Source organism: Marmota marmota, unplaced genomic scaffold (genome assembly GCF_001458135.2).
Source record: "Marmota marmota marmota unplaced genomic scaffold, marMar, whole genome shotgun sequence".
NCBI classification, from domain to species: Eukaryota; Metazoa; Chordata; class Mammalia; order Rodentia; family Sciuridae; genus Marmota; species Marmota marmota.
The window spans coordinates 1,491,083-1,514,200 of NW_026000205.1; the positions used below are offsets into that span (position 1 = coordinate 1,491,083).

A 23,118-nucleotide genomic window follows, 5' to 3' on the forward strand; every position below is an offset into this window, starting at 1 on the left:
GCGAGGGAGCAGCGGGGCCCGCGCTGCAAGTTTCCCGAGCGGGCGGTTGGCCGGACGCGGCTCTCACTCAAGGGTTAAACTGGCCAATTTGCCAGAAAACACTTTGGAAGGGCTGCTCTTCTTGAATGTGGTGAAGGATGGAGACTCTGGTTGGCAGAGGGCCTGCCTCCCATGCGCAGGGCCCGGGCTCAGCCCCCAGCACCACGAGGGAATGACGACCCCACGGCGAGTCTGTCTCCCACGTGTGCACCTGGCCTTGAGGGGCGGAGTCAGGGGTCGGTTAACCACGCGGTGCACTCTGAGAAGCAGAAGTGCGGCTTCTTACTTTGAGGTATGTTCCGTTTCAGCTGCTGGCAAATATCTAGGAGCAGTGAAGATTTATGCCTCTAGGTAAGCTGACAACTATCAGATGTCTCCAGCTTCCCGAGCTTCCTTAACTTTTATATAAACCGATTGGAGTTTTCTGTTCACTTTTTTCTTTTTCAATATTTTTTAGTTGTTGATGGATCTCTATTTATTTATTAATTTATAGGTGGTGCTGAGAATCGAACCCAGTGCCTTATACATGCTAGGCAAGCACTCTACCACTGAACCTCAGCCCTTTTTTTTTTTTGTAAAATATTTATTTCTTAGTTTTAAGTGGACACAACATCCTTATTTTACATTTATGTGGTGCTGAGGATTGAAATCAGTGCCTCAAGCATTCTAGGTGAGCACTCTACCACTGAGCCACAACCCCTCAGCCCTCCTTTTTCAAAAGAAAAAGAAAAGCCAAACCCAAATGAAAGAAGTAATGGTAGATAATTTTCAGAGTTTATCTTGCTTGATTTTATGTTGAAAATATGAGACTTAATTAGATCCGTTTTCTATTTTTAGTTTTTGTGACACCGTTCTGAACATTTCCACTAATTATTTGGCTATTTCGGCTATTTTTTGTACTTTTATTTTATTTTTATTTTTTAAAAAATACTTATCTATTTATGTATCTTTAGTTTTAGGTGTTTTTATGTGGTGTCAAGGATGGAACCCAGTGCCTCATGCATGCCAGTCAAGCACTCTAAAACTGAGCCACCACCCCAGCCCCTGTACTTTTATTTTTAAAATTTAAAGTTGTGGGGCTGGGATGTAGCTCAGTAATAGAGCACGCACCTCACATGCACAAAGCCCTGGGTTTAATCCTCAGCTTCAAAAGGATTATGGGCTAAAGCAAAGTGATCTAGTTTCCAAGTCTCAAATATCCAAGAGTCCCTGGAAAAATTCATGTTGTAAGAGACAAATATATGTAAAGCACTCAGTACTATGCCTACCACACAGTATATGGTGAATGAAGGCTGACCATAATTTTCATTACTTTTATCAAAGTACCTTATAAAACAAAAAACAAAAGTGAAATACAATACTTATTCAGAAAAGTGTATTGAACAGAGTTTCTAATGAATAATTACAAATTTTGTATCTGCATATTAGCCTATTTTCTGTTACTATAACAAAATATCTGAAGCCTGGTGTTTACAAACAAAAGAGGTTTATTTCTGTTGATAGTACTGGAGGTTCAACATATCACTGCATTCTGCTCAGCCTTAATGAAGGTGTCTTTGCTGTGTCACAACATGTTGATTAGACCATGGTAGGAGTATGTATGAGAGGGAGACATCATCTGGCAAGACAAGAAACCAGAGATTCAGGGGTCAAGCTTGCTTCTTCATAACAACTTACTCTTCAGAAAACTCACTCATTCTAGGAGAATAAATCCTTTCTGAGGTTGCTGGCCCTAGAGATGCCTATTGTATTGAGATGTTTTTACTTACCGATTTGGAGGGCTAGGGTTGTGGCTCAGTGGCAGAGTGCTGGCCTAGGATACATGAGGCACTGGATTTGATCCTCAGCACCACGTAAAAATAAAATAAAGATACTGTGTCAAAAAAAATACACACCACATGAAATTTACTGTCTTAACCATTTTTAACTGTGCAGTTCAGTGGTATTAAATATATTGATAATGTTATTCAACCATCATCACAATGTATTTTCATAACTCTTTTCATATTGTAAGACTGAAAGTCTAAACTTATTGAACAATAACTCCTTATTCCCCTTTCCTTTCAGCTACCAATAGTCATCATTTATTTTCTGCCTGTATGATTTTGACTACTGTAACTCATGTAACTGTAATCATATAGTATTTGTCTGATTTATTTCACTTAACATAATTTCCTCAAGGTTCATCCCTTTTATAGCATAGATCACAATTTCCTTCCTTTTAAGGCTGAATAATATTCCATTGTATACATATGTATATCAAAGTTTGCTTATCCATTTATCCATCCATGGACACATAGGTTGCTTCCACGTTTTAGCTATTGTGAATAATAGCTGTTATGTAACTGGATGTATAAGCATCTCATAAAATCCTGCTTTCACTTATCTTGTGTTTATACTCTGTTGCTGGGTGATATGGTGATTCTATTTTTAATGTTTGAGGACCAACCATATTGTTTTTCTTAGCAGTTGCACAGTTTTACATTTCTACTAACAGTATACAAGGCTTCCAATTTCTCTACATTCTTGCTACACTTCTTATTTTCTAATTTTTTTTTTTACATTAGTCATCCTAGTGGGTATGGGTGTGAGGTGATATATCACTGTAGTTTGCTTTTTTTAATATTTTTTAGATGGACACAATATCTTTATTTATTAATTTTTATGTGGTACTGAGGATTGAACCCAGGGCCTCGCATGTGCTAGGCAAGCGCTCAACCGCAGAGCCACAACCCCAGCCCCTGTAGTTTGCTTTTTTATTTTTATTTTTTTGCAGTGCTAGGGTTTTAACCCGGGGCCTCATGCATACTAGGCAAGCACTGTACCTAATTATTTGGCTATTTTGGCCAAATACAGTGAGCCACATCCCTCACTGTAGTTTTGATTTCTATTTCTTTAATGGTTAGTGATTCTGAGCATCTTTTCATATGTTTCTTGACCATTTGTGTATCTTCTTTGGAGAAATGTCTATATAAAAGTCCTTTGTCCATTTTTGCATTGTTTGATTTTTTTTTGTTGTATTTCAGGAGTTCTCTATATGTGATTTGCCAATATTTTATCTCCTTCTTGGGGTTGCCTTTTAACTGTTTTTTTTGGGGGGGGGGGAGTGGTTGCTAGGGTTTGAACCCAGAGCCTAGTGCATTCTAAGCACACACTCCACCACTGAGCTTTACCTCCAGTCTCTTTACTCTGTATCTTTTAACGTACCTTAAATTTTTCTTTAGCTGAATTATGTGGCACACACCTATAATCCCTGCTACTTGGGAGGCTGGCCTGCATTTAAATATGTCAAAGTTATAACGACAAGGAAAGATGGAAGTGTTGTAAGTCTGGAATTACAATTTTAAGACTGAAATCATGTCAAGGTTAATTTTTTTTTTTTTAAGTTGCAAACTCTGGATACTCCTACCATTCACCACTAAAACAAAAGAAAGCATCTTTTAGGACAAAGAGCCACATGAACACCGAAGTACAAACTTACCCATAATCTTCCCACCCAAGGGAAAAAAAAATTTAAAGTTGAGTGCCTGTTATCCCATTTACTTGGGAAGTTGATGCAGGAGGATCACAAGTTCAAGGCCAGTCTCTGCAGTTCAGAGAGATACTGCCTCAAAATAAAAATAAAAAATGTTGGGACCACAAAATGAATTATGGTCCTAGAATTGTCCAGGGACAGAGGTGATAGCTCTCTTGGGGATTTCTTGGTGCACCAGTCGAAGATTGCCCAGTTGCTATGATGATGTCCTGTTCAAATGCAGGCCAGTTGTTTTATAGAGTGTTCCTTAGTTGAGTTTGCACTGTAATGTAAGGAAAAGGCTTTTTTCCCTTTACTTATGTCACTATAAATATATGCATTTTTAAAATTAATTTTTTAAATTTATATATGACAGTGGAATACATTACAATTCTTATTACACAAATAGAACATGATTTTTCAAATCTCTGGTTGTATAAATTTATACATTCTTATTTGGTTGATAAGAGCTACTTCAACCTGATTCCTGTGTCCAGTATTAATTTTTAATTTTTATTTCTTGATATATATTTTTCTTTTTTAAAAAAATCAACTTTATTTTATTTAGTATAACTGATAAAGTTAACAGACAAATATATTTTAAGGTAACAAAATGTTATAATTGATGTTTACCATCTACATTTTTTTTAGTTGTAAGATGGACAAAATACCTTTATTTTATTTGTTTTTATTTTTATGTAATGCCAGGGATCAAACCTAGTGCTTCACACATGCTAGGCAAGCACTCAATCACTGAGCCACAACCCTGGCCACTTACTGTCTATATTTTAAAGGTTATTTTACTGTAGTCAAAGACTTCACAATTGGATTTTACCCATTTTTGAAATGTAAAATGCACAATTATAATATTCATAGTACATATTTTACAATTTTAAAATTTTAGCAAAAACATTTGAGTTTCTGCAAGTAAAAGCAAGAATTCTTCTATACTTAAGACAAATAAAATGCATTACTGATAAAGTGCCAATGGATTAGATAATGCAGTTTCAACTATTTCATTTTTGGGGAGGAGGATGAAAGTACATAAATCAATTATAGAACTAGTCATTTTCATTATGTTAGTATAGAGCTAGCAATTTTCATTATGCTTTGTAATAAGTGAAAGAGTGCTTGTAGTAGATATTAACCACAATAAAGAATTTTTCTCAAGAAAGTTCACAATTAACATGACAAGCTGCTAAGACGTTGCTGAATGGAATTTAGTGTCCAGAGTTTTTAAAAAGTGCATTCTTGAACTAAGATAAAACTAATTCTACCAATAACAAGAAATGTATGAACTGCAAATAAATCAGAGAATCTCTCTCTTTTTTTAAATGATAAACTAGGTTTCTATCTGTTGTAAAGAGTTTTTTACAACAATGCATGAGGCTCTGGGTTAAAACCCTAGAGAAGGAACTAGTGGTGAATGACAAAGTTTGGCAAAAGTATTTTTCTAGCAGGTGAAAGCTTTGTGTGCATTGCTATACGATGCATCTTTCCCATAAAGAAAAAATGTTTACTAGATATATACAGCACTTTTCAGGCACTTGGCCTTACTTGGTAGTTAAATTGGTGTTCAGATGTTTATTTAATGGAAAAAAATTAAATTACAAAGTGACTTTAAGCCATGTTCCCACAGAACATCTGTGTTCTGTAAACTAAATCCATATGCTCCCTGCTAAAATCAAATAACGATGCCCTATACCCAATTCAGCAGAAAAAATGTAAGAGATCAAAGTTAATAGACTGAATTTTCTCAATTTTAGGATTTTTCACTGTAAGTTTTTCTTAAATCTATGTTGCCTATTACTAGCAGAGGGGAAAAAAAGCTTGAAACTGATGAAATATGCCTAGGTACTATTGGAAAACTTGAAACTATCAGAACTAGCAGTACAACATAATTGTTTATGGAAATATGCTTTTTTTTTTTTTTTTTTGCTTTTATACTGCCTAAGAGCCACATTTTCTCATAGGAAATGTGTTCCTAGTTAATATTAGAGAATTCAGAATGTAAGGGGCTAGGGTTGTGGCTCAGTGGTAGAGCGCTTGCCTTGCATGTGCGAGACCCTGGGTTCGATCCTCAGCACCACATTAAAAAAAAAAAAATAAGTGAAATAAAGGTATTGTGTCCAACCACAACTAAAAAACAAATATTAAAAAAGAATTCAGTATGTAAACATTTTAAGGTACCCAAAAGAACATTATGAATTTTCAATCTGTTATCCCTAAATATGTTTGAGAACCATTACATGAGTGTTTGGCTCTAAAACCATCTTTGGGGTCCATGCCAAAGGAATGCTATCAAATATATCAGTCAGAATAGGGCTCCAAGATAAAGACAACTCAATTCTGTTCTAAAATGGAGAATATGGCAAGATTTCAGTATAACTGCTACTAATATTTCCATTTTTTTCTGAAATACCTAGCAAGTAGTTGTTATTAAGGATTTTTTATATGTATGTAGTAAAGTGTTACAATTTGGGAATAGTTTGCAATATACTTTCAGGCAGTAAGCTTTAAAATAATGAAACTTCAGCTCTTAGCACAAACAGCCCTGAGAATAATGCATTCAAATTATAGTGCAACTAGAAACAATCTAATTGAGAAACCTTAAAGTACAAAAACAAATTCTGGAAAAGTGTAAATTAAAATTTAAAAGTTACCAACATTTGAGGCACTACCAGCCTATAGTACTTTTAATTGGGAAGGTCTTTGGAAAAAGAACAAACATACAAAGCTATATGTGCACATGTACACACTCATATTGTGCTGTAATGAAAAATTGTGTCCATAAGTTTTATAGCCTAAACATTTTATTGCAACATTTCCTGTTTAAGATATTATTGTTAGGTTGCAGGAATTTTGGTAATTAATATAAAGCATGGTATAGAAATCTGTACCATTAAGAGAAACTGAGGCCAGAGCTTGGTTAGCAACAATTTCTTCAAGTGACTGACAGCCCTTGGAGGAGAGCATAAAAGAACATCGCAATTATGTTATGATGCAAATGTGTCATCAGAACAGCAATGATTTGAATCTGTCAGAGAGTACACAACTTTGTAGCAAATAAGGTGTAACGAAATGTTCACAATAGAAATAAAATATGCTTTCTTAGAAAGAAACAAACTTCAACCTGTTAATATTGTTTATAAACTGGTGAAATGTGTACAGACAAAAATGGTGTATCATTGTATAATCTATCAACATGACAATCTAAATTCTACACATAATAACTTGTAATATTTAACATTTGCTACAAAAAAAGTACAACAAATAGTAGGAATCAACTTTTAACTTTTCTCTGATGCCAAAAAAGAATGTATGCCTGTAATCCAGTGGCTCAGGAGGCTCAGGCAGGAGGATTGTGAGTTCAAAGTCAGCCTCAGCAATTTAGTGAGGTGCTAAGCAACTCTGTGAGACCCTGTCTATAAATAAAGTACAAAATAGGGTTAGGGATGTGGCTCAGTGGTTGAGTGCTCCTGAGTTCAATCCCCAGTACCAAAAAAAAAAAAAAGAATTCACTTCTGTTCTGTTAAAAAAATATATGTTCCCTGCTTCCTTTTAATACAATTTATAAAGCTTTACTAATTAGTTATAGAGAAATGACTTATGTGAAAATAAAGTCCCATATCTTCAAAATCTATAATTATGTTAGAGTATTTACACTTCATATAGTATTTAAAATGCAATATTTATACATAAATAGCTTTTGTCATACAAGGTATGGAGATAGAGATGCATTATTATCATTTATAGATCGTTATATCACAATTGAAAACATATTTATGTAAAGTTTGACAAATTAGGAAGAACAAGGGCATGCTAATCTAGAACTAATACTAGGTCAGAAGTCTAGTATGGTTAACTGGGTCCAGAAGAATGACCAGCCAGCAACACAGTTTAATACTTTTCTGGAATTCCTATGGGTAATGTCAACCAGAAGTGAGAGATTAGAGTACTACAAAAACTAAAGCAGTATGTAGTAAATACTTAAATAGAATACTGGAAGGAGATATATTTGTTAGCTTATTCCTTTCTGCCTTGGACACCTCAGATGAAGTATCCTTAAAGTCTCTTCCTGTTGCCTTTCATGTCTAAATCAGACTTCCCTAAAGAGCCAGAACAGCTGTTGAAGCTGTTCATTGAAGGGCTGAGCTTTGAAACAACTGAGAGTCTGAGAAGCCATTTTTGAGCAATGGGGAAGATTCATGGACTGTATGGTAATGAGAGACCCAAATACCAAGTGCTCCAGGGGCTTTGGGTTTTTCACTTAAACACCACTGTGGAGGAAGTGGATGCAGCCATGCATGCAAGACCACACAAGGTGGATGGAAGAGTTGTGGAACCAGAGAGCTGTCTCAATAGAAGATTCTCAAAGACCAGGGGCCCACTTAACTGTGGAGAAGATCTTTGTTGGTACCATTAAAGACCCTGAATCCACATTACCTACAATATTATTTTGAACAGTACGGAAAAATTGAAGTTATTTTTTTTTTTTTTTAATTTTAATATTTATTTATTTTTTTTTAGTTTTCGGCGGACACAACATCTTTGTTTGTATGTGGTGCTGAGGATCGAACCCGGGCCGCACGCATGCCAGGCAAACGCGCTACCGCTTGAGCCACATCCCCAGCCCCCCCAAAAAATTGAAGTTATTGAAATCATGACTGACCAAGGCAGTGGAAAGAAAAGGGGCTTTGTGTGGGGAGCCACAAAGAATGACCGTACCCTTCTAGTCCTGATGCCTCAGATTCTGACCAACCATTGCATTCGCTCTGGTTAGGGCAGAGTCTAGCTTGGATAGTAAGGGATCTTTTTTGTGGGATGTGCCCACAGGGTTGAGTTACACTCACCTGTTCCCTTGTATCCCTGCCCCTTCTGGCCTTTTTTGGATAGAACTTTCTAAAGAACAAGAGTTCCCCCAATAAAAGCTCACTTACATGCTCACTCTCTCTTGCCTGCCTCTCGTGACTTTCTCTTGCTCTCTCTCTTGGGAAGCCTGAGGCCGAAAGTGGAGAAGCTGTCCTGAAGCTTGTGCAAAGGTAAATTGTGTCTGTGTTTTGTTTGGTGTCCCTGCAGATTCACACCAGCCATCTTAAGTTCAACTGCCGCATAGGTCGGGGCGGCAGCTTAGCTTTGTAATTTTTGACAAACAAGACTCTGTGTCATTCAGAAATACCATACTGTGGGAGTGGCTATAGCTCAGTGGCAGAGCACTTGCCTAGTGTAGGTGAGGCACTGGGTTCAATCCACAGCACCACATTAAATAAATGAAGACATGCTTTCCATCTATGAAATACCATACTGTGAATGGCCACAACTGTGAAGTAACAAGAGCCCCATCAAAGCAAGAGATGGCTAATGCTTCATTAAGCCAAAGAGGTCGAAGCAGTTCTGGAAACTTTGGAGCTGGTTTTGGAGGAAATGACAATTTTGGTTATGGAGGGAACTTCAGTGGCCATGGTGGGTGTGGGAACTTTGGAGGAAGAAGCTCTGGACCTTATGGTGGTGGAGACCAATATTTTGCTAAACCATGAAACCAAGGTGGCTATGACGGTTGCAGCAGCAGCAGTAGCTATGGCAGTGACAGAAGGTTTTAATACTGCCTGAAAACAAAGCTTAGCAGGAGAGGAGAGCCAGAGAAGTGACAGGGAAGCTATAGTTTACAATAGATTTGTAAACTCAGCCAAGCACAGTGATGGCAGGACCTAGCTGCTACAAAGAAGATAAGATTTAGACAATACTCATGTGTATGGGCAAAAAAAACCTGGAGGACTATATTTGTGACTAATTGTATAACAGGTTATTTTAGTTTCTTTTCTGAGAAAAGTGTAAAGCTCTCAAAGGTTTAATGTAGACTTTTTTTTTTTTTTTGCATTCATGCTTGTTGATTGCTAAATATAATGGTCTAATCATGATGTGGAATAAGTGTGTCTTAAAAATAAAAGAGGGGCTGGGACTGTAGCTCAGAACGCTTGCCTAGCATGTATGAGGCACTGGGTTCAGTCCTTAGCACTGCATAAAATAATAAACAAAGGCAAGCTGTCCACCTACAACTATTTTAAAAAATTAAAAAAAAACAATACTGGAAATAATTCAGCCTAATTACTAATTGTGCTTTAGATGGGCAAAAGCTAATGTCTTACTAAAAGAATTATTGTAACTTCAGTATTTCTTGTGCTTTAGAATCCTCTTCCTTGTACTTAAAGTATCTTGCTTCTTGTCCAAATGGGTTTGTTGAGGCCAAGACAAAATTTTAAAGTGTGTACAAATTAAGCAACTGAATTTTGGAGATCTTATGTTCCTAACACTCTTTCTGGTCACTTATTAGATGAGTTATATCTCATGTTTTTCTCTAGATGATAGGAACAAAGACCTTTGAGGTCAAGCCATGATGGGAAAGATCTCAGAACTTGTCTTAGAGAACTAAGGCATTACTGAGATAAGTGATTTTGTTCTAAGTTTCACTCCAATGTAATCATTGCTACTGAGCTAAACTCTATAATGATGTCTAAAATTTTGGAATGACTATATATGGATATATATTGGATATATATGGATATATACATGTGCATACACACACACACAAACATATATATGAATGATCTAAAAGACAAAATGGGAGTGCAGTGATGTCACCTGAAACACTTTAAAGAATGATTTGGCTTATAGACTTCTTTCCTAGTTAAATTTCACATTTCACATTGGTACTGAATTAAGACAGAAAACAGAAAAAATACATAACACTTAAAATAAGTTAAATAGAGCTAGGGTTGTGGCTCTGCGGTAGAGCGCTTGCCTAGCATGTGCGAGGCCCTGGGTTTGATCCTCAGCACCACAGAAAATAAATAAATAAAATAAAAGGTATTGTGTCTAGCTACAACAAAACAATAAATATTAAAAAATAAGTTAAATAATAATTTTAAATAAAGTAACATTTATTCCATGATTGACTTTCATTTTACTTTAGAAAAAAATACATAAATTTAACAAATCAATTTAAAGAATTCCAAGTCAACTTAAGAATTCTCAGTCTAATATTTTTTTTTCTTAAATATTTATTTTTTAGTTGTGGTTGAACACAATATCTTTATTTTATTTATTTATGTGGTGCTGAGGATCAAACCCAGGGCCTCGCTTGTGGCTACTGCTGAGCTACAACCCCAGTCCAAGTCTAATATTTTAAGGTAAAAAAATACTTTAAAATGGTTGAAAAGGAACAATTACTGGTAAATACCAACACTTAATTCAACATGGTTGCAAAAAAAGCACTGCACAGTGTCCTGTAAAGCAGGTCAGTCCTTTCAATGCCAGGGAGTCATGGGGAACAAAAGCTAAAAGCAAAAATACAACTAAAAAGCTGCTTCCTGGGCTGGGGCTGTAGCTCAGTGGTAGAGCACTTGCCTCGCAGGTGTGAGGCACTGGGTTCGATCCTCAGCACCACATAAAAATAAATAAAGACATTGTGACCATCTATAACTAAAAAATTTCTTTAAAAAAGTTGCTTCCTAATTTTTATGCTGATTACAAAGGTCTCAAGTCAAAACCTAGAGTTTACCAACCTCCTTTGCCACTATCCTTTTTGTCATCTTTACAGTGTGACTTGTTTATTTTCACCCAACAACTCAGTGTCCCTCTGTCAATGACAAGCAAGTACTAAAACCACCATCTAAGGCTTACGTCTGCCAACAGTGTGGCAAAGAATGGTATGACCAAAGTAATGTATATCATTTCACACAACCACCAAGATAACTGATACTCTTTGATAACATGATTTTTGTTTAAAGATTTGTTTGCCACACACAGACTGAAACTAACAATTTGAATCCATAATCTACGTATTCTATGACATTAAGTCTGAAATTAATGCAGAGCAATTTAACTTAAATATGGTACTTCAGTACTACCAAATGCTATATTATCTTTTTTAAAACCCTAGTTCAATAATCATTTTATTAAAATTAAGGAATGATTTGCTCAGACAAATCACATTTGCTGAAGCTTCATGTTTCTTGGACCCACATAATAAAACTGTAGGAATGTTATAGGAAAGACACAAAATTTTTAAAAATTATATATATTGATTTTTTTGAGTTGCTGACTACTTGCAGAATGAACCAGCACAACTTCAAAACAGTTAAAAAAAAAAATGAGGTTGCTTATGAATGTCATACCTTTGGTGACAATTTAGAACCAAACTTTAGATCTGCAATTGATCCAGATCCAAACTGTTGGCTCGTGCCTGATGTCCCCATTTATTTGCAGTGCTTTATGGCTTCAGCATATTCTTCACTCCTTGCACACATAACAGACACCAGTACATCTTCACCTGCATTGTACTTTCTATTTCTTTGCCTACCTTATTTTCTGGCAGTTTAAGATCCTCATGAACTTAACCAGTTTCTGTTGTTAGGGAAAGGTAACCATCCTGAATGCACATCAGTTGATAATCATTTCTCTTAATATTTGGAACATCCATCTTATGAGTAGAAAGGCACATATCTTCATATTTTTTGCCTATGAAAATATCAGTTCCAACAAGGTATACCTTGGAATGACCATGCTTTCCAGTTTTAGAAGTTGACATCTCTACTGTTTTCGCTTAGTTGTCCTTCGAGTACCACAAAACTGTTTTTGAGCAGTGCTGAGCACTGCATAGGATAAGTGCTGGAATCCCCAGCATCTCTGGTAGTGAAATCAGTTTCGTCTGCTGTTGTGGGCTGGGGAATGCTAGTTTTTCTGAGAAAGCTTTCAGCAGGTGTAGAGAACCTATCATTTGTGTATCCTCGCCAGTTCCCTGCAGCTGCTATATATATATATATTTTTTGAGTATTAAAGTAATATGCTTTTTTTGTAGACAGGTTACAACTATCTAAAAGAGAGAAGGATATAAACTTTCCAACAGTCCTTTCCCTTCTATATGTTCATGCATTTTTCTGTCAGTCTTTTCTTTTATTGCATACTTACATATAGTAGAGATAAATTAAAGACATATCATTGAATTGTAAACATTTCCTGAGCAACCAAGAACTCTTTGGAAATAGTGTGTCTTACAGTTCATTATCCATGTGACCAGATGTGCCAGTGCTGACTTGAGGCCTACCTGCAACCTCTGATTTTGTATAGTATGCTCATTCCCTTTAAAATAAAGCTCCACTTCCCTCCCTCTCTCTCTCTCTTTTACAGCCATTTTTTTTTCTTTTCTTTTCCAGCTCAATTCTTGCCCATTGTCTTATAGACTTTTGAAGCCAGCCAAAGGTCAGAGTGGCGGGAGCATAGCAAGCAGAGATGAGAGTGGCCCCAGTTTTGAGGTAAGTACCATCTTCTGTCTGGGTGTAGAGCAGGAAGCAGAGATGGACACTGGATACATTCAGTAGATAATAACATCAAAAATCAGGAGCTAAAGAAAGGCTAGGAAGAAAAATGAACAGAGGTAAGATGGAAAGAGTGGTGAGTAGGTAGCTGCTATTTGAAATAGACAGGGAAGGCATCTCTGGTGAGGTAATATTTGAGCAGAGACCTGAGTACTTTACAGATGAGAAAGTTCATAGAGGTAAGACAACTTTCCTAAAGAATAAAGAAGATTAGGATTAAATTAGATTCTTTGATTCAAAAGTCTAACTTAAATGGTACCTCCTTCTGTAGGGAATGTATCTCAGTCTCAGAAATCCTTTGAGTGTGATTCCTACCCTTGTTTCTTTTTCTTTTTCTTTTTTTTTTAGAGAGAGAGACAGAGAGAGAGAGATCAGTTTCGGTGGACACATCATCTTTATTTTATTTTTATGTGATGTTGAGGATCGAACCCCAGTGCCCCGCGTATGCCAGGCGAGCACGTTACTGCTTGAGCCACATCCCCAGCCCCTCTACCCCTGTTTCTTGCATTAAGACATTTCTAAGAAGTAAAACTTGCTGGGTGCAGTGGGGCATGCCTGTAATCCCATTGGCTCAGGAGGCTGAGGCAGGATTGTGAGTTCAAAGCCGGCCTCAGCAATTTAGTGAGGCCCTAAGCAATTCTGTAGACCCTATCTCTAAATAAAATATTTTAAAAAGGCTGGGGATGTGGCTCAGTGGCTAAGCGTCCCTGGATTCAGTCTCTGGTACTTAAAAAAAAAATAGAACTTATGTAAGAGGGATATGAGTTTGTGTGCATGCATATGCACTTTGAATGTCAGTGGTAGTAGGGATAGAAATGAGGTTTTGTTTAAGGAAGTACTAAGAATTGTCTTGGAACTCAATAAATTCCTAACTATAAAATCTGAAATCTATAGTTTTTGATGGTCTTAAGGTCTACTCAGAAAGGTGAACGTTCTGTTGAAGAAGCTAGAGATGCTCGTGAGACTCTTCCTGGGATGGAGATAGAGGCCCACACTTCAGTATCCTTGCTGGAAACAACCTCATCTACTTTGACAAAGCTTACTGATGGTGTCCCAGAAATCCATATTTTGGAAAGCAAGGACCCAGTCACCTGGTCTTCTGCAGCCTCTATTTCAGAGTTTCAGGATTTGGCAACCCGGACTGCAAAGGCTGAGGCCTGGGAGACCCATGCTTTTGAGGCTCAGACCAGGGCCAACAGCCAACCCAAGCAAAATATTGTATCAGATGTGACAGCTACCTCAATCATGAAGCAGAAACACTCGAAGGAAAAGGTGGAAGTGACAGAGAAGGAAGGTACCTTCCTTGTGCGTCCACTCTGGCCCCAAAAATTTTATTATATTCTGACCTTGGTGGGCTACTCTTTGAGGCCAACCCAGCTCTGGAACTTTGTCTACCTCTGGATTCACAAAGGAGGCTGTAAGTCTTGATTCATAAGGGGCTAGCAGGACAGAAGACTGTCCAAGCTTCAATTTATAACATCTCTGAGATATGTAGATGTTGGAGACTTGGTACTTTGAGCGGGATAGGTATGAAGTGCCTGAATACCTGGGGGAATGAAAAAGGGTAGAGGTACAGGAGGATGATAGGGCTGGAGACCTGGTCATGGGTGGGGTAGAAATTAGGTATTTAGGTCTTCCAGAAATTAGGAACTAGGGGACCAGATGTGGGACAGTGAGGGATGTAGAAACAGATGAATGCTGGTGGTGAGCATGTCTTCCTGGGCCTGTGAATAAATCTGGGTACTGAAAGCCCAGAAGTTTTTCAGAACCCCTCCTAAATCCTTTTCACAGGTAGCTTCTTCATGATCTATATCATCATTCTGGTCTTTGTTGGGATTCCTCTCCTTTTCCTGGAGATGGCAGTTGGCCAGATGCTGCAGCAGGGTAGCCTGGATTTGTGGAAGATCATTGGCCCCTGGGCTGGTGGAGTGGGGTACATCAGCTTCATGGTGAGGAGCACTGGGATGCTGAGGCCTACCTTAATACCCCACCCACATCCCAACGTCCATGGGTCAAGTCCCTTCTGTCCCTCAGCGCTCTGTCAGATCCCTTCCTTTTTCCTGTCCCTAGTCTTCCTCCCCAGCCACTTCCTCCCTGGTCTCCAGGTGTGCTTCATCACCAGTATATACATGAATGTGTTCAATTCTTGGATCCTCTTCTACTTGAGCCACTTCTTCCAGTTCCCTGTTCCATGGGAGAAATGTCCCTTATTGAAGAATGCCAGTGACTTTGGTGAGGAGGAAATGAGAGAGGAAGAGAAAGGGAAAATAGCTGGAAGGAAATTTGGAAGAGGAGAAAGGAGCAAGGAAGGAGGGAAAAGGAAGAGAGAAGGAAAAATAATTGGGAGGGGAAGGTATAGGGAAGTGAGTGGGAATAAAGAAGTGGGGAGGGGTTACCCTGTCTAGCAGGCATATCCAAAGCCAGGTCCCTCCAGATCCAGCCTGTGCACGGACGACACCCTCCATCTACTTCTGGTACCAGCAGACCTTGAAGGCTTCAGACAGAATTGAGGATGGTGGGCTACCGGTCTTAAGTCTGAGCCTTCCCTTATTTGTGTCCTGGTGTCTCATTGGTGTTTTTATCATCAATGGACTCCAGTCCATTGGGAAGGTGAGCCACCATTTTTGTATTCGTTGATATTCTCAGAAGCTCTAACCCATTCCTCACTTTGTTACATGTGGATCTAATTTTTTACTCCTTCTAGCCTTTTACTCCCACTAGCCCCTGACTCCTGCTGAGTTTTTTTAAACTCCTACTAATTCCTGACTCAGAATTTTTGATCCCTGCTGACTGTTGTTTGGCTCCTACTGGTACATGATTGCTGATATGTCCTACTCTCAATTCAGGTAATGTATGTCTTGGTACTACTTCCCTATTTCATCCTCTTCTGTTTCCTTATCCGGAGTCTACTGCTGGAAGGGGCAATATATGGCCTTCAACATTTGCTGGTTGCCAAGGTGAGGTATCTCTTCCTCAAAAGTTATCATGGCTGCCTGTTTTTAAGGCCTTCTTTCTGTGTCATCTCATTCTGTGCTTCCCCCAACTCCCCCCAGCATTTCTGCTATAGTCGTCCTCTTGTTCTTTAAATCTCTCTTACACTTGACTTTTCCCTTTTAGGTGTCAGCTTTGTACAACGTAAATGTGTGGTCAAGAGCAGGGAGCCAAGTTGTGTTTCAGCTGGGCCTAGGCTTTGGCCCCATTGTCTCCTTAGCCTCGCACATGCCCCAGTCCAACAACTGTGTCATGGATACCTTCATCATGGCTGTGGTCATCGTGGTCACCTTATTGCTTTTTACAACTTTCATCCTCTCAGTGCTGGGCTTCTGGGCTACGGTCCTCACATACCGCTGCAATGAGAAGTAAGACCAGCTTCTTAATTGAGGGTCCAAGTCCCAGGGAATTTCAGAACTCAGAGACCTTAATCCTAAAGATGCTACAAAGAACCAGACTCTCACATCTCCACCTCAGATGTAATTGCAAATTGCTACTTTACTCTATAGCTAAAAACACAGGATAGAATCCTCGGTCATGTTTTATCTTTCTCAGAACCCTTTTCTAGCTCTAGAAATGTTGAGACTTAGAGTCTGCCAGCTATCTACCTTAGAGTGGATATGCTAACAGAGATATGATAAAAATGATAAACATTCAAATTACTCTATTTCTAGATTCACAAAATTGTGTTTAAGGCCACACCCATACAGAGAACTGTCCAGAGCCCTCCATTTCCTGAATTCTTAACTGTGGACTCCCAAATTTAACAATTTTTGTTCATCTAGCATATTAAATTCAAAAGGATTCTCAGTAGTAAAGCCGTTTTTGTCTGATAACTTATTTATTCTTTGGCTTTAATTCCAAAAACATCCACTAGGGATTTATGTTTTCTGTTTTACTTTATTCACTTATTTTCATAGTACTCAGGATTGAACCTAGGGCCTCATACATGCTGGGCAAGTGCCCTATCACTGAGATACATTCCTAGCCCTTGTTTTTCATTGACATATTACTCATTGTACATATTTATGGAATGTAGTGATGTTTATACACACACACACACACATATATATAACGTATAATGATAAAATCAGGGTATTTACCATATTCATCTCAAATATTTATCATTTCTTGTAGTGAGATTGTTTAAAATTCTTTCTTCTAGTTACTTTGAACTAATACAACATTGTTAATTGTAATCACCTTACTGTGCAATAGAATATCAGAACTTATTCTTCTTATATCCACTGACAGTTTTCCCTACTATGAAAATACTCTTTGTATACCATGGAGATTTGGACAGGTGAATCAGAAAAACATTTCTTGTTTTCCTTTGGGTTTCAGTTTTGGAGAGAGAAGGAGAAAAGGATTAGATACTAAGACAGTCATACCTTGTGATAACTGGAAGGAATGGTGGTGGGAAATCACTAGAGGACAGAGCTGTTAATTTCTGTCTCAGCAAGCCAGATAAGGCCTTCCAGAGGAGTTGGGATTATAGGTGTGTGCCACTATGCCTGGCTTTAGTGGCATGTTTTTAAAACCGTTGCCAAATCCATGGTCATGAAGATTTGCCCCTATGTTCCCTTCTAAGAATTGAAAAACAGTTTCAACTCTTAAATTTAGTCTTTTGATCAATTTTGAGTTCCTTTTTTGCATAGGAATGTAATTTAAGGGTTAAACTTCATTCTTTTGTGTGTAGAAGTCTAATTAGCACCTTTTCATGTTGAAACTTCTTTCCCAATTCAGTGGTCTTGGCACCCTTGTTGAAAATTAACTGGCCACAGACATGAGGGTCCATTTCTGGCTCTTAATTCTGTTTCATTGGTTTATGTGACATTCTCATACCAGTATCTCACTGTATTCATTACTGTTATTTTGTAATATATTTTGAAATTAACATGTGTGAGCCTTCAAGCTTCCTTTTTTTTTTTTTAAGATGGGTAGACTACAAGTTTGGGGTCAGTCTGGGCAACTTAGCAAAATCCTGTCTCAAAATAAAACTTTAAAAAGGCAGGGAGATGTAGCTCTATGATAGAGGGCTTGCCTAGAATGTGCATGGCCCTGGATTCAGTCTCCAGCACTGCAAGAGCAAACAAACACTAAAAGCAAAGGCAACAAAAGAAAAAATAGATAAATTGGACTTCATCAAAGAACATTATGAAGAGAGTGAAAAAAACACCTAAAGTATGGGAGAAAATATTTGCAAATTATACATTTGACAAGATCTGGGACATATAAAGGACTTCTGCAACTTAACAACAAAAAGACAATCCAATATTTAAAATGGACGAAGTATTGAAATAGACTTTTCTTCAAATATACACAAATGAGCAGTAAACACATGAAAAGATGCTCAGCAGCATTAGTTATTAGAGAAATGCAAATCAAAGCCACAGTGAGATACTATTTCACATCTACTGTTAGCTATAATTTTTTTAAAAAAGAAAATAAGTTTTGGTGAAAATGGAGAAATTGGAATCCTTGTACATTGCTGGTTGGAGTTTAAAATGGTGAAACTACTGTGCAGTTTAGCAGTTCTTCAAAAAGTTAAACAATTTGTTGACCCAACAATTCCATTTCTAGGTATATGTCTAAAAGAATTAAAAAGGAACTTGAACAGATACTTGTTGAAAGAGATACTTGATCACATATCAGAGAGAGATGTGAATGTTTATAGCAGCATCATTTATAATAGCCAAAGTTGAAAACAACCCACATTTCCATCAACAAATACATAAATGTGGTACATATACACAATGGGTTGTTCATCCATAAAAAGGAATTACATTCTGATATATGCTGTAACTTTTTAAAAATAACTTTATTTATTCACTCATTTTTTTATGTGATGCTTAGGATTGAATCCAGTGCCTCATACATGTTAGGCAATCGCTCCAGCACTGAGCCACACCCCAGCCCCATGTGCTATAGCTTTAATGAATCTTGAACGCATGCTAAGTCAAATAAGCTAGATACAAAAAGATAAATGTTGTATGTCCACTTACTTGAAATATTTAGAATAGATAAATACAGTATACAGATAAATACAGAGACAGAAAGTAGATTAGAAGTTGCCAGAAGTTGGGGGAAGGGAAAGCTGAATTACTGCTTAATGGATAGAGTTTATGTTTAGAATAATAACATGGAATTGGAAATAGTGGTGATGGATGAAAAATTCTTGCCAGTAAATTGTATACCAACTTTACAATGATTAAAACAAAATCCCATATTATAACTACAATAAAAGAGGACCTCAACCTTGAAAAAAAATTCAAATTCACTCAAAACTTAAAGTACTGTATTCCATTTATTAAAGCACAAAACTTTAAAAAGCTTGACAACCCATTCTGTTGATGAGAATACTTGATCAAATAGAATTAGATAAATAAAATAGCTAAATAGAATTTAGCTATTTTATTTTATATTATTTAAGTGCTGAGTATTGAGCCTAAGGCCTCAGTGGACTTTTTTTCTGTTCTCTTAGCAATTAAATGATGACCCTAGAATTTACAGTATGCATTCTTGATTTCAGTGTCCAAAGGAAATCAGTACTGTATCCTCTTCCAAAACAAGGGACATAAAACTCTATATGCATTTACATGTGAACTTTACATCATGTATTTTGATTTTAAATTTTTTTCTAAAATTTACATTTATTATGCAAAATGTGATTAGATGTACTACCTCCTATTTTACCATTTTCTTTTTATTGTTTCTTGTTACCCAAGCCTTCCATTTATGATTTCCATCTACTTGAAGAATATCCTTTCAGATTTTTCAGTGAGGGTCTGCTAATGAGAATTCCATGTTTTTCTCCTTTTAAAATATCTTTATTTCACTGTGTTTTGAAATCTCTTGTATCTACCTATAGATTGCTAGCGTGGCAGGACCTTTCTACCCCAGCACATTGAAGATAGACCACTCTCTGCCAGCTTTAATTGTGATTGTTGAGAATTTAGCTGTCAGAAGGTAACCTCTCTTTTTACCTTTTAAGATTGTTTCTTTATTTGGTTTTCTGTAATTTCATTATAATGTATCCAAGGGAGAATTCGTTTTATTTTTTTGAGTTATTTTGGCTTCTTTTGTCTGTAGATTGCTGTTTTTTATTTGCTTCAGAAATTCTCAGCCATTATTTCTTTACATATTGCCTCTGTCTCATTAGCACTCTCATCTTATTCGTTAGACCTATTTACTATATATTCCAGGTCTCGTAAACTGTCAGTATTTTCTGTTTCCCTTACCTAGTCAATCACTAATGTTTTCTATCACTATAGATTTGTCTTTAATACAGTAAATGGAATCATATTCTATGCATTCTTACATCTGACTAGCTAGCATAATGTTTTGTTTTTAATTTATATTACTGAATGTTGGGAAGTTTGTTCCTTTTGGGGAGAGAGTTCTGGGGATTTGAACCCAGGGGCACTTTACCACTGACCTACATCCCCAACCCTTTTTATTTTGAGACAGGCCTTGTTAAGTTGCTAAGGCTGGCCTCAAACTTAGAGCCCTCCTGCCTCAACTACCCCATTTGCTGGGATTTCAGGCATGTGCCACCGTGCCTGGCTTAAGTTTCAGTTTCTTTTTTAAAATATTTATTTCTTAGTTGTAGTTAGACACAATACCTTTATTTTGTTTATTCTTATGTGGTGCTGAGGATCGAACCCAGGGCCTCACACACGCTAGGCGAGTGCTCTACCGCTGAGCCACAACCCCAGCCCTTAAATTTCGGTTTCTTATTGCTAATTTTAGTATATTGAAATGCAGCAGAGTTGTGTGTATGGATCTTGCTGGACTCATGTATTGGTTCTTGTAGCTTTAGGTTTTTGTAATACACAATCATGGTTGGCAAATAAAGATTTGACTTTTTCTTTCTGATCTTTTAAAAATTATTTAAATTAAATTCTGCTTTATTGGCCTGGCTATAATCTCCAGTTCTCAGTTAGATAGGAGTAGGATAGGATATCTTTGCATTTTGCTATTCTCAGGGGGAAGCAGTGTTTCACCTGTGTATTATTTGTTGGGATTTCCCCCTAGGTATCTTTTATCAAGTTGAAGGAATTTTGATTCTGTTCCTAGTTTTCTGTGAGTTTTTACAAATGTGTGCTGAGATTTTGTTAAGCTTTTATTACATAATTATTGAAATGATTGCATATCCAACCATGGTTTTCCTGCTTAGGTATCTATTTCTCCTATATTTTGTTAATGTGGTAAATTGTAACACTTTAACTACATCTCACAAATTTTGATACATTGTTTTGTTTTCACTCAAAATAATAAATACTTTTTTCCTTCTAATTTCTTCTTTGACCCTTGGCTATTTAGAAGTATTTTAAAAATTTTCCAAGTATTTGGGTTTTAACTCTTTAGTTGTTATTAATGATTTAATATTCAGTGTCATTGTTGCTAGGCGTGGTGGTGCACACCTGTAATCCCAGCCACTCAGGGGCTAAGACAGGATCACAAATTTAAGGCCAGCCTCAGCAACATAGTGAGGCCCTAAGCAACTTTGAGACCCTGTCTCTAAATAAATAAATAGAAAAGGCTATGGGATGTTGCTAAATGGTAAAGCACCCCTGGTCCAACCCTAGTACATAATAATAGTAACAAAAACAATAGTAGGAGTAATAATAGTAATAATCAATGCCATTGCAGAAAATAGTTGCAATTCCTTTATTTTACTTTATGGCTCAGTGTATGGTCTATCTTGGGAAATATTCCATGTTTACTTTAGAAGAACATACATTCTGCTATTGTTGGATGGCGTGGCCTATAAATGCCAATTAGATCAATTTGTTTGATATTTGTTCAAGTCTATGTATGGGAATTTTTTATCTATTTATCCTGTTAATTGCTGAAAGAGAGTGGTGACACCAACTATGAATGTGGGTTTCTCTCTTTTATTTTCTCTAAGGCTGAGTGATCTTCCATTGTGTATATATACCACATGTGAATTGAGCTACTGTAAACATTGATGTGGCTGTGTCACTGTAGTAAACTGATTTTTAAGTCCTTTGGGTATAAACCGAGAAGTAGGACAGCTGGGTCAGATGTAGTTCCATTCCAAGTTTTCTTAGGAATCTCCATACTGCTTTCCAAAGTGGTTGCACTGATTTGCAGTCCCACCAGCAATGTATGAGTGTACCTTTTACCCCACATCCTTGTCAATGCTTTTATTGCTTGTATTCTTGATAATTGCCATTCTGACTGGGGTGAGATGAAATCTTAGTTTTGATTTGCATTTCTCTAATAGCTAGAGATGATGATCATTTTTCCATGTTTGTTGATCAGTTGTATTTCTTCTTCTGTGAAGTGTCTGTTCAGTTCCTTAGCCCATCTATTGAATGAATTATTTGGGGGGTTTTTTGGTAGTAAGTTTTTCGAGTTCTTTATATATCCTGGAGATTAGTGCTCTATGTGAGGTGTGTGAGCCCCATTCTATAGGCTCTCTTTTCACATTATTGATTGTTTCCTTTGCTGAGAAGAAACTTTTTAGTTTGAATCCATCCCATTTATTGATTCTTATTTTACTTTTTGTGCTTTAGAAGTCTTGTTAAGGAAGTCAGGTCTTAAGCCAACATGATGAAGATTTGGGCCCACTTTTTCTTCTATTAGGCATAAGGTCTCTATTCTAGTGCCTAAGTTTTTTTTTTTTTTTTTTAATATTTACTTTTTAGTTTTCGGCGGACACAACATCTTTGTTTGTATGTGGTGCTGAGGATCGAACCCGGGCTGCATGCATGCCAGGCGAGCGCACTACCGCTTAAGCCACATCCCCAGCCTGTGCCTAAGTTTTTGATCCACTTTGAGTTGATTTTTTGTGCAGTGTGAGAAATAGAGGTTTAATTTCATTTTTCTATATAAAGATTTATTTATCTGTCTGGTCCTGGGCTTTTCTTGGTTGGTAGACTTTTTTTTCCTTAAATATATTTTTTTAGTTGTTTTCCCAGCACCATTTGTTAAAGAGGCTATCTTTTCTCCAGTGTATATTTTTGGCATCTTTGTCTAATATAACTATATTTATGTGGATTTTTATCTGTGTCTTCTATTTTTTACCATTGGTCTACATATCTGTTGTGGTGAAAACACCATGCCTTTTTTGTTACTATTGCTCTGTAGTATAGTTTGAGGTCTGGTATTGTGATATCTCCTATTTCTCTCTTACTAAGGATTGCTTTGGCTATTCTGAGTCTTTTATTT

At 37.0% G+C, this 23,118-nt stretch overlaps 1 protein-coding gene and 1 pseudogene across 4 annotated transcripts in view; one reads left to right on the forward strand and one right to left on the reverse strand.

Annotated features, from left to right (window-relative positions):
• Slc6a16 (solute carrier family 6 member 16) overlaps positions 1-23,118 on the forward strand; it is a 51,677-nt gene that overhangs the window by 19,148 nt on the left and 9,411 nt on the right. The window contains exons 2-8 of one of the 4 annotated variants that reach the window (XM_048790552.1): positions 12,766-12,864; positions 13,839-14,344; positions 14,719-14,876; positions 15,033-15,159; positions 15,362-15,537; positions 15,774-15,884; positions 16,045-16,286. In XM_048790552.1, coding sequence (XP_048646509.1) covers positions 12,842-12,864; positions 13,839-14,344; positions 14,719-14,876; positions 15,033-15,159; positions 15,362-15,537; positions 15,774-15,884; positions 16,045-16,286 — 1,343 coding nt within the window. In that variant the 5' untranslated portion in view covers positions 12,766-12,841. Of the gene's footprint in view, positions 1-6; positions 391-12,765; positions 12,865-13,838; positions 14,345-14,718; positions 15,160-15,361; positions 15,538-15,773; positions 15,885-16,044; positions 16,287-23,118 lie in introns of those variants that run through there. The other 3 variants (XM_048790549.1, XM_048790550.1, XM_048790551.1) reach the window with 3 other exon arrangements.
• On the reverse strand, positions 11,809-12,614 carry LOC107151565 (annotated as a pseudogene).